General features: G+C 34.4%; 1 protein-coding gene across 8 annotated transcripts in view; it reads left to right on the forward strand.

Annotated features, from left to right (window-relative positions):
- LOC145664565 (uncharacterized) overlaps nt 1–12922 on the forward strand; it is a 105258-nt gene that overhangs the window by 13190 nt on the left and 79146 nt on the right. For 7 of the 8 annotated variants that reach the window (XM_081731341.1, XM_081731334.1, XM_081731340.1 and 4 more), the window contains one exon: nt 2070–4108. In XM_081731341.1, coding sequence (XP_081587467.1) covers nt 2646–4108 — 1463 coding nt within the window. In that variant the 5' untranslated portion in view covers nt 2070–2645. Of the gene's footprint in view, nt 1–2069; nt 4109–4569; nt 7012–12922 lie in introns of those variants that run through there. The other variant, XM_081731338.1, reaches the window with a different exon arrangement.

Below are 12922 nucleotides of genomic sequence, written 5' to 3' on the forward strand. Positions count from 1 at the left end.
CAGTTCTTCAGTGATCTGTCTCACTGATATATCTTCCCATGTCCTTTTTGTGACAAAATATGCCACAAATTCTATATAGGATTCATATCCAGAGAATTTGCTGGCCACCATAATCTTTGGAAAGTCATACTTGAAAACAAGTACGCCATATTTCGTACCCTGTGACACGGCGCATTGTCGTCTTGGAAAATAAATCAACTCAAATTAGGACCTGAGAAATTGTCAACAGATGGTCGTAGTAACTTTCGGTTTAGAATGTCAATGTAATATGGTGCATTAACCTGTTTATTCCAGATTTTAATTCATCTCAGTCCATTTGAAGTAAAGCATCAGCACAAATTTCCTTCTTTAGGAAACGTACTTTGGTTTCACATTTTCTCCTTTTCTCATCCAAAATTTCATTCCGTTGTCATTTCCAACAATCATAAACTTCTTCTCATCCAAGAAACTACGTGTCACCACTGTTCATCACTCCATGCACCGTGTCTATTCACGAACTCTCATCTAGCGTTTATATGTTTATCAGTTAAAAGTGGGTTCTTAGAGTTTTCTTATGTAACATTTTTTCATTAAATCGTCTGACAACAGTCATACAGCTTATGCAGTAACCTGCATTAGAATAAATAGCTGCTGCATTTCATGCCCCTGGAAGCTCTGTCTGACACAGCCAAACAACCTCTCGATCCAATCTCGCAGCAGTTTTCATTTTCTGCCACACCGTTCTCATTCAGAAGACATACATGCTCTTCTTGCTTCTATATTATTCTACCAAAGATAGTATGGTGTATACCTAGAATTTTGGGATTTGTGTATTTGAGTAGCCCTCACTTCACAGTGTCAGAATTCGTCTTTGTTTACAAAGGCTTTTGTCACACACTTTTCTCGTATTTCGAGTTTCTAGGGACTAGTGAGATTCTTCAACGTCCTATAAGGTACGTGAAGCACTTCCGTTTAGAACGTAAACAAAACAAACATTCAATAATACATAATTTTCATTAAAATTTGCACTTTACACCGCTCCAGAAAAGCAAACAAAACATGCATTTTAAGTCTCAACCATACTCTTATTGACTACAGAGACACCAAACGGATAGCATCTGAACTACTGTAACGCAAAATACTGCTCTGATCCTCCCCAAACTTAAAGGTTGTTGCAAACACCAAGTAGATACCAGTATGTCACGGAATGGCTTATTTAAATAGTAAATATAATGAAACCCTTGCGCTTGCTCTGAGTGGTGCTAGTTTTTTTTGTAACGGACTGTATATACACAGTATATATCAGGTTCGACACTAGCAATCTCAAAACGTTTTATGCACTGAGGTTTAGAGAAAGATTAAATTACGTTTTCCACTTTTGACCACGTTTCCTGGAATTGTGACCACTATGCACACACAAAACGACAAAAAAATCCACTCCCACTGAGAATGAAACCCGAACCGCACAGAAGAACGTGAATGCCTTACTGGCTGTACTTCTGCGGCTCTTCTAAAACAACTAATAGCTACGAAACAAATAATTTCGTATTACCGTTTATATTTGGATATAGAATATAGCTGCTTCATTCCAACTCGGACACAATATAAAGTTGTTCCCTACTTTACTTTCTGAATATTTATTTGAGCCGCTACTCTGTCTCAGAGAGGAATAGGAGTTCTAGTTTCTGCGATCGGTATCTATGGCTACAAAATAACAGTAAAGAAATAGTAATTATAACTGTTCTCGTACTATGAAGTCATGAAGCTTTCTGAAAACCAGACTTTGTAGTTCTTTATGTAATCATGATGATGATAACCCTTCTCTCCACTGGATTAGTCATGTACAAATTCAGGGAAATTGCTAAGATAAGGCGTTGACCAGATGAAATGCAACATGAAATATGTCTAATTTACTTTAAATATTTACATCTATTTTATTTTAATTCCAATAACTGAGTTTTAACAAGTTCTTGATATATCTACTTTTGCTTTTCTATGTTAGTGTCAAGATTGCAACTTAAATTTGCAACTAACATCTGTCGGCATTTAAAGAAATATTAATTACTTTTTTTTTTCTTTCATTATTTTAGAAGCGTAAATGGGAAGCCAGAATACAGTACTTTCCTTGGGTGACTACAAATACTGGATCAGAAAATGAAGAAACGAAACATCAAAGGAACTTCTTCAGCTTTCTAAATGTTTAATAAACGAATTATGCAGTTAATTTTTTCTCTTGGAGAGTTTGCTGAATCCTTCTTCTGCTTTTGCCACCCACCTTGCTTTAGGCAATATTCAGGCAACTGTTTGTAGGAAATTTAAAATTTGGATCTAAATGGAGATTAGCCAACGAAAATTCACAATAGTTTCTTTTGATTCCGACTGTTGGTGAGAGTAAAGAGATTTTCAACGAGAAGTGGGTCGTCAGTTTTTTCTAAACAACACTGTACACATATTTCCGATAGCAAAACATACTCGTTACGTTAAAATGTCGCTGACTTATAAAGGATAGTCGTTTTGTGGAAGAAAATAGAACTTAATTTTATTTTTAAGTGATTTTCAAACAGTGTGTGGCGCTGTAGAAATTAATTTAAATTATTTTAAAATCAATACAGTAAATAAGTGTTTCAGTTATCAATTTCGAAAGTTGCTGTTTATTAGAGAGAGAGATGTTGGAAGTACAGGAAAATCACACTTCTTTTGTTACTAGTATATCACCGTCGATTATTTCCAAAATCAGTGACCCTGAAACAGAACACTCAACGGTAGATAATGGCATTGTAGCTTGCGATACCGATATATCACTCAAATTGAATACTTCAAAAGACCTTGAAAGAGAAGCACAAAAAGCACAGGAAGATATTACGTTTTCACGTATCGATACAGCATTATCCATAAACAATTCAAACGACACTGTTGAAAATGAAATGTCAACGATACAGTGTAACCATAATCCTTGTAATAGTAACGAGGCTAGCAGTTGTCTCAAGAACAAAATCCATGATGTATATTGTAAATCTATTTTGCAACCAGAAGTGAGTGAAAACTATGACTTACCTGCAGAGATATTTACTTCAGAATTACATCAAGAAGAAATACAAAGCTCAGAGTATCAACCGTACGATGAAATGACCGTAGAATTAACCAGTGAAGAACGATTTGCATTGGGTTTTGAAAAAAATGAGTTACTTAAATCTAACCAAATGGACAAAAGGAAAGCAAATTCTTCTGAAAAATATTTAAAACGTGCGGAAGATTGTACAAAATCTTGTAATGAAAAAGAAACATTAGATTTAGAAGAAATACCATCTTCTCAAAGACACGGAAATATACAAAGAGATCCTTTACTTACAGTGAATAGTACTAAAGTAGAAGTTCAAAGTAATTTAGTTAAAGAGGAATCTTGCAATACTTTAGAAGAAGTGAATAAATGTGATATAGACAATGGATCTCTTAACTTCATTGGAAAAGAGGAAAGTGATCGGAGATTTGACGGTTTAGATGATAAAACATGCCATATTAAAAATGAGGCGGATGAAGTTTCAGCATCAGAGTTCAAATTAATAAATAATGTATGTTCTAAAAATGAATTATGTACTCCATTATTTGTTCAGAACAATGTCAAATACCAAAATACCGAAGCTAAGCATGACTCAGAAGAGAGTGATTTGACATCAACTGATGTTGTTCGTGATAATAAAATTGGGAATAATATTAATACTGGAGACTCTCTTCGAGTGGTTGTTGAAAGGCTAAAATTTCCTTCACAGTATCTAAAGGAAACCGCTGAGTACTATTTTTATTCAAATAAGTTCCATAACAACCATCGTGGTGCCTCCCAAATTAACAGGACAAAAAGTTGTGATAAGACAGTCTACGGTAAATGTGATATTACTTCAAATGATAGAGAGTTAAGAAATATGCAAAAGTTTATGGGTATGAATTTGGATGCCCGTGTACTTCTAGAAGATTGTTTAGAAAATAGAGAGTTTAAGGTGAAATACCAGGTTTCAAGAATAAAACGTCACATCGAAACTAAACAGTCCAGCTTAAAGCGTTCAGTTAAAACTCATAATGAGTCAGAGGCAAATTCAAGTTCGGATGATAATTCAAGTACTTCGGAGGATGATGGGTAAGTGTGTCTATAGTAATGTTTATTTGTAATCATTAAGTCTTGGATTTCTATAACCTAAAAACATCGAAATATGCATGCATTTAAAGTACCCTTAAAGAAACATCTAAAATATTACAGAATGACCTACAAAAAAATGAAAATTTAAGAAAATTTCTTAAGAATATTAGTTAATTAACAAGTTTAGAAAGTTATATTTTTCTGAATAAATATTGTTAAGCTCTGAAGCATTGACCCCAACACATTGATGACTTCATAAAGAGTAAAAATAATGACAGTTTTAGAAGTGTACAAAGTTATATATTTTTGTTTCTGAATAAATGTCTAAACCGTGAAGCATCCATTACAGGACAATGAGAAAACATGAACGAAAGAAGTGTTTATTTTAACAGAAAACGCAAGTGCGCAATTCTGTAATAGCTATAGGTGAAAAATTTATACAATACCTGTTTCCTTTTCAGTAGTGTTTTACTAGATGACAAGCATTTTGAAATTCTCGAACTTGAAGGACCTGCAGTTGGCAATAGCAGTGGCCTTGCATTTTGAGAGACTCCTTTCTACATTGCATTAGGATAAAGGGTATATGTTACACAAGTTACTTGCGTCAAATTCTAGTTCGTTGTTGTCCAATGCAACTTCTTTGCCACAAAGAATGTCAGAAATTGTATACAGGGCTAAACATCCACGCTTTGGTTGAAGTACGCTGGAAAATATATTTTTGAGCAGTAAGTGGACTTGCTCAAAATATATTTTCTATCGGAGATCAGATATGACGAAAAACTCAAATATGTGTTGATATGACTAATAAAGACCGTATTTTCGTGTTTACAACATTCAGAAATATATTTATGTTTATTTATACAAAGATGCGAGGAATGATACGTCATAGAAATCTGAGCGTTAGTAACCAGAGTTAATTTTACATTAAAACAATCTGAAGTGTATAATTAGGTATAGAAGCAATAGGGTGTATTATATAAAAAGAATGAACCTTTGTACCGAGCTTTTTGTTCTGTTTTCTTGTCCGTGCACTAAGTAACATTAATATTTTTTGATCAACTCTGTAAATTGTTCTGAATCAGTTATGTCTGTTTCTCTGATAAATATTCGAATTCTTTTTTAATAAGACCGACAATTCGAATTAAATTTAAAAAGAAGGAAGTAAGATCATAGATGCGATATCATCTCCAAACAAAAGAAAAATACAAATTAAATTTCAGAATTTTGTTCTATTTTTTACACACTACATATTGTTCACTACAAGTGATTTCAGAAATTGCCCTGGCGAGAGTTATCTTGATACTATTTTATTCTTTTTGCTGCTGAGTTTCTGCAATAAAGTAGTAAAAAACTAAAACTAAAATAATAATAATAATAATAGTTTCATTGAGTTTTAGAGAAGTGGAACTTGTACATAATTATTTACAGGGTGGCCCAAAAGTAGGTATACAGTCCCGTACTGATCAATTCATTGCTTTATATATCATTTCTTATTGTTATCCATCAGGTAGACTTAGTTTCTTTATTCTTTCTTAATGTGTCTTTACTTATATCTTAAGCTCGAAACAGCCGAAGCAAGTAAACCTATAAGCTAGAATGTTATACTTGATCAATGCAGGGGTGTATACCTACTTTTGGGCCATCCTGTATGTTCTAAATATAAAATGTGTAAGTTAATAAATAAGAAGAAATCAATATGGAGATATTACTTTTGCATACGTTGCATCATAAGACCAAGATCAAGGATTCACAAGTGAATATACAAAAACCGTTACTTATGAACTGTCGTTTACGTTAGATATGAATGAAGCATGGTGCTTGTTAAACAGTGATCTAATTAAGTGTTTTTTTTTTCTTCGAAATACTCGGAATTTCTTTTATGGGACAGTACAATATTTCACATCAACGGATGAGGAATTAACAGATTTACAGCGAAACAGACAGAACTGATCGAGAACAAGAATACTGAGCTTACCGAAATATTGATGTATCCTTGTGCATGAAATAAAGAAAAGTCGATACAAAGCTGAGTCCGTTGTTGTTAATCTTACGAGCATTTCTAACTTCAAGTAGCTTGACGTTAAAAAGAAAGCTCGTATCTATTGTTTAATAGACAAAATTCATATTATTTGTGAATTCGTATCTATTATTTAATATGTTATTTTTTTCTGAATTTGTAGTGCTCAAAAAATTATGGATTTAGATGTATCTTACAATTAGTGGAAATATATAGTAATTATCTATGTATAAAAATACTACGTTTATATGCTTGTGGGCAGTTCCTTTTGACAATGAGATCGCAGAAACAACATGCTCTAGAAAAGTGCCCTTTTCGCTAGTCGATTCCAAATTTTGTGTAAATTTGCCAGTTTTCATTCAAATTTTAGAAAAACGTTTTTATTTTTCTATCTAAGTGTTTTGAGGGTCGTTTTGAGCCGATAGATCAAAAAAAAAAAAAAGTTTTGCATTGTTTGGCGACCCAATTTACAAAATTGATTAATTGGATCAATAATATCCAAGAAAAACTAAAAAAGGATACTCCAATTCGCTATGGCGTTACTAAGCTAAATAAATACCGATGCGGGAAATTGTTTATTTTATTTTATTTATTTATTTTTGTTTCAATCTATCGTTTCTCCCGTTTAAAAATGCCAAGTTTGGTCATTCTTGATTTAGATGTATATAGAAACGAGATTCATACTGATATTAGAATAATGCTTATTGTGTGGACAGCTCAGATCCAGCTGTTAAGGCTTTATTATTGCATTTAACAACATACAATATGACAGTCAGATTTTCTTTATCGATCAATCTGTTACTTCTAAACAATATTACCATTGTATGAAGTACACAATTTAAAATAGCGTGTAATATTTCTGAGGGGATTGAGAGCGTAAAGTTTGTTCTGTGAAGAAATTTTAACAGATATATTTTTGAAGGAGAAATATGATGAGCACAAAAGAAAAAAAAATATAAAAAATGAAATTAACTAATTAGTTACTTTGGAAAATCATTGGATAAATAGAACTATATTAAATAGTAAATTTTCATATATGGAAACTTGCTGTGTCAATAATTAATAATTTGCAAACACATTAAAATACCATGTGGATACGGTAAAATATAAAAAATACTTTCGACAAAGGGAATATTTTCAAATATATACAATCAGCATTAAAGGATCAAAACCCACGAAGAAATTAAGCGTCAACTGAAAGCAGGAACTTCGTGTTATTATTCGGTTCAAACCCTTTTGACTTCGCGGATTCTGTTTAAGAATTTGAAGCTTAAAATCTATAAAAGTTATAAATCTAATAATTATGTCTGTTGTTCTGTATGGATGCGAAACATGGTTGCTTACTTTGAGGGAAGATCGTTGACAAAGTATTTGAGAACAAGATCCTGAAACGAATATTCGGAATCAAGAGAAACGGGAATGGTAGAAATTTCATAACGAGGAACTACATAATTTATACCGTTTATCGAACATTGTAAGGGTCATCAAGTCTAGGAGCCTCAGGTGGGCAGGTCATCAAGCCAAAATTCAAGAAAGTAGAAATACTCAAAATTTTAACTGAAAACCCAATCGGAGAAAGGCCATTAAGAAGACCTAGACGCAGATGGGAAAATAATTTTAAGGTTTATCTCGGGGGAAATAGGAATACAAAGTAGAAGTGCAGTTGGCTGAGGACAGAAGTCAATGTGAAGAGTTTTTGTGAATGCGACAATAAAACTACGCGTTCATACGCCGTAGTTAGTTTTCATTTTCGTAAGAAAGGATAGCTTGAAAATAGAAAAAAATCATCAAGCACTCTGAATGGACTTGAAAGTATGAGTTATTATAGGAATTATAGATACTGTTCAAATTGTAGGTAGTAATTATATAGTTCTACTGGCTAAGTATTGAAGTTAACTTAAGAATGTGATTTTGAGATATTTTCGTAGTCAATTAACGTATTCCATAGCATATTCATATTTATGCTCGGACGGCTTTAAATGCAAAACTCAATTTCAATATATATTGTTTATCGTAGGAGTAAATGAAAGTGAGAGTTTTGTCGAACAAGTATTTCAATAGATTGTCTGTGGGCTAGTTTTCTCATACACAGTTAAAGTTTTTGTTAGGCTGTAAACGCTGATTATAAACTCTTATTGTGTTTCTCAATATACGGTTAACTCTCTTTCTTCAGTTATACGTTGCTATTTGCTAAACTAAACGGTGCTGCATTTGGTATTTACTGCTCTAATTGCATGATATAAATGATGTTCTCGTGAAAGAAGAAAACTCAAAATAATGAATAGGAATTCCAGTTCGCCTTCTGATTCAAGATTTTTACAAATTTACACGTTTCATGGTCTCTAGAAGCCAAAAACAGTAATTTTTGAGCTTCGTCAGCAGAGAGAAGACTAAGAATAGTCTGTCAGTTTATATATATATATACATATATTTGTGACTTTTCTTGTTTTAAATGGTTGCCTAAGATGTTCTGGATTATTATTAGCATGATGCGTGCCCAAATAATTGCGGACATATTAATAATATGGACGTAAGCTGATACGCCTTGAAAATGATTACGTGCTATCCTATTATCTGCAATTGTTTCATCACGAAACTCACTCGTAGTGCTTATATATTGTTTCTTAGGGTAGGAGTTGCAGTCATGGGTGCAAATTCACTTTACGAGGACTTCCTCTTACGCGTATAAATAGGCGTCCGGACGTATGTCACAACAACGACTGAGCAAAGACACAAACCAACTTGAACCAGGTGGACACTAGAAGCAAAAAATGCTATCTAACCGAATCAGGGCAGGATGGCAGAAGGGGGCGCGACCTCAGGAATCAGGAGTGTCTGTGACAGAAGGAATGCTCATAAACGAGAATAGTGCAAAAACACTTGATATCGAATAAAATCGCGTAGGTTAGTAGAACCCTTGTAATTGTTTGAGTAAGATTACACGAGTAAACATAAAATACATACTTGTTTCCTACACTGTAGAGAAATGCTCTGACAGTGGAAAATAATATCTTAGACAACTCTTTCTTATGTGCACTCACCCATTTTAACCGTAAAAGTACCATTTTTATGATGGACTATTCTTAACCAGTATAATGTACCGATATTTGTCCTTTCGTCCCGATATAAATGTATTCACTCACTCAGAGACCGTAGTACTCAATGAATCCACATCAAGTTTTAAACTCAAAGTTTTCATAAGATTCTTCAGGAGAGGTTTTGAATTTTCTTTCCGCTCCCAAGATTAAAGATAATTTACTAGAAGGTAAAAGTAAATAAAAAGCGATTTTGTGTATATTTCATGTAGCAATATTTTATTAGCAGATCTATAGTGTGAGTATAGGTTATCGATCTGGGAAAAATCCAGTAGTAGTAGTTTATTCTTGGGGGTGAGTTTTTCTAGGCCAATTTTCTCAGAAACGACTCATGCAATTTTCTTTATATCTCATAAATGCATGTTTCATTAGTAGTCCCAATAGAAAATACACAAGGTCTAGTTTACCTTTGGGCTGTGAATTTTTCTTAGGAGGAAAATTTTCGAAAACGTCTTATAATTTGCTTTGAATTTTACTTGTGCAGTAACCCTAGCTTTTTTTTTTTATTATTTATGTATAGTTCGCTGCATAGAAAATGTTACAGAAAGTTTAAGTCCAAATTACTAACGAACTCTTGCACCGTGTTCTTATGCATTCAGAAGCACACGTCTCGATGGACTAACTGCAGCCCCTGGTATTCAATCCAACCCACCCTCCCCCTCCTCTCCTTATCTAAAACAGTCTATGTGACGTAATATACTCTTTCCATTCAGAGGAAAAAAAAAAAAAAAAAAAAAAAACAGGAACCATGTTTACAAGCTTTATAGCTTTAAAACCATCTCTCATTCGTTTGTTGTGAAGTGGCTTTGTGGAGCGTGAATATAAAAATTGTCTCAAAATGTTCCCATAGCTTCATAAACGCCTTAATTTGCATTTTTCCCTTCTTCAAAGATTACATATCACATCAAGCTAGAAAGATGCTCGTTGTGAAATCTATGGAGGAAATTGTCAATCACGGCATTAAGTTTTATGCTGCCCAACGTCTGTAATGCGGGCTCAGAGCTCTAAAAAATACTGACAGAAATGAGTGTTATTTAATGATTAATTAAATTTTGCTTTTGTAATTGCAAGCAAATGTTTCAGGGATGTCATTTCGGCAGGACTGAAGGGTGTAATTCTGCCCTCTCTTGAGTGTTATAAACATATTGTTTTTATCAAATGTATAGTAAAACATTGACATTGAAAACCTTATGTCGGCGGAGAATCAAAATCTAAAGTGACGCTGCTTTAATTAACAAACCGTTAGAGCTACGATAGCACACTACTAGAGCGCTTACGTTTGATTTCAAGATTCGAAGGTTTGATCCCAAGCCATGTACGTTCATAGTGGACGACATTGAAAGAGAGAGATTCAAATATGGAGACAGAGAGGGATGATTTATATATGCAATTTTAGAATTGGAGAAAAAAATGATGGGACAGCATCCATATTATGACGAAATTTTTGGTTTTGTGAAACAAGAAGGAAAGTTTCCGAAGTGCGAGAATCACATCAGACAGTTGTCGAATTAAGTTGGAAAACTCTTTTTAGAACATCAGATGATTACGAAGGGAGAGAAAGATCTTAAAATCTGGGAAATTAAGAATTTAAAAAATCTTCAGTTTTCGAGACGGGTCTCGAACCACGAACCTCTTAGCTATCGAACCATGATTTTATCCATTAGAGATATATATATAGACAGGGGTTAGACAAAAAAAAAACTAAAAGCATTTCATACAGGACACGTAAGTTTGGCCCTCCACTGTACAACACATGTTGCGGTTGGCGATCGTTTTTATTTTTAAATAAGTCATTTAGATCTTCCGTCAGCAGTAACCAGTTCACCAGTGAGTGTCGTGGTGTGAAAGTGGTGCGGTAAAATAGGCGACCTGACAGACTACCAAAAAGGCATGATCGTTGGAGCCCGTCTGGTTGGAGCTTCAGTGGCAACAGTGGCGAACATAGTGGGGGTATCGAAAGACATTGTGTCCAATGTCACGAGGGCATACACAATTCATGGGCAAACGACGACTGCAAAGCACAACAGTGGTCGAAAGACAATTTTGTCAGATAGGGATCGGAGGGCAACGGATTGCAGCAGCTAAATAGAAGACCACTGCAATGAAAATTATGTCTGAACTCAATTCCTGCCTACAGAACCCGGTTTCATCGAAAACAGTGCGAAGGGAACTTCATAAAATGAAAATTCATGGCAGAACCGCTATCGCCAAACCCCTGGTCACAGCAGTAAATGCGAAGAGGCGTATCCAGTGCTGCAAGGACCACAAGGCGTGGACTCATGAGCAGTGGAAACATGTAATGTGGTCCGATAAATCGAACTTCACCTTGTTTCCAACAAACGGTCATGTTTACGTATGGAGAACACCGTCGCAGGCCTATGATACAGACTGTCTGCTTGCAACTGTAAAGCATGTGGGTGGTTCTGTTACAGTATGGACAGTGATATCGTGGTTTTTTGCAGGTCCCATCACAGCCCTGCATGGAATGATGAATGCTAAGGCGTATGAGGCCATTTTGGGGACCAGGTTCTACCCATGGCCCAAATATTGTTCCCTAATGGTGATAGCATCTACCAAGATGATTTGGCACCCTGTCACGCTACAAAAACGGTGAAATCATGGTTTGAGGAGCATGACCAGGAGCTATCACACCTCCCCTGGGTCTGACAATCACCAGATCTGAACATCATTGAGCTATTGTGGTCTGAGCTAGAAAGGTGTGTTCGGTCTCATTACCCTCCACCAGTATCCCTTACGGAACTGGAGCATGTTTTGTAGGAACAATGGTACAAAATTCCACACACCACGATTCAGGAGCTGTATACGTCCATTCCACGTCGGATCCAAGCTGTTTTGGACACAAAAGGAGGCCCCACACCATACTAGGTATGATTTTCACACTTTTGCAAACATTTTAGATTTTTTTTTTTTTTTTTTTTTTTTGTCCAACTACTGTATATGCGTGTATCAAGAAAAAATATAAACTAACCAAGTTTATAATCAAGAAAAAGAAAGTATCTCTGAAAATTTCATTGCCAAATTCTAAGTTCCTTTTTCGTAAACCTGGCAAATATACAGCGATATTTCCGAAGAGAACAGGTTTTTTATGCTTTATTAGAGATATAATGTATATCTTTCATAGTGTTAGTTATTCATATCACACGTTCCTAATATGCATAGGTATTAATAATTTTACACGTAAACAAAAGACTAAATAGAAATAAACCACAAAATATGCGAAGCGTGCATGTATTTTGTGTTAGCGATTTGCATATATACATTTACCAAATAGTACGATTTAAATCCACCTTTGTAGAGTAGTTGGTTAGATTGTAACCTCTTGTTTCACCATTTTGATGGTCGAGTTCAAGTCCCATAATCTATAGTAACTTTTTTTCTTTAAATTGTTTATGTCATTTCATTAAACAACAATGTTTTGGTACAAAAATATCTACTAGTGTTCGCTTTATGCTAGTTTATTTAAATATTTGCAAATAAATTCAGAATATTCTTTAGAAATATTAAAATTATCAAGGATTTTTTAAAAAGAGAAAACTTCGTTTCTAGCCATTGTCAACTTAACAGAGAAACTTTTAAATATTTGTACCTGGTTCGCTCCTCGGTCAAGTAAGTTTTTGTGGACAAATCGTGTCCGTGAGTTTTCTCAGGGTAGTCCAGTTTCCTCCCACAATCTCGTTCCGC

Source organism: Thermobia domestica, chromosome 11 (assembly GCF_964235325.1).
Source record: "Thermobia domestica chromosome 11, izTheDome1.hap1.1, whole genome shotgun sequence".
NCBI lineage: Eukaryota > Metazoa > Arthropoda > Insecta > Zygentoma > Lepismatidae > Thermobia > Thermobia domestica.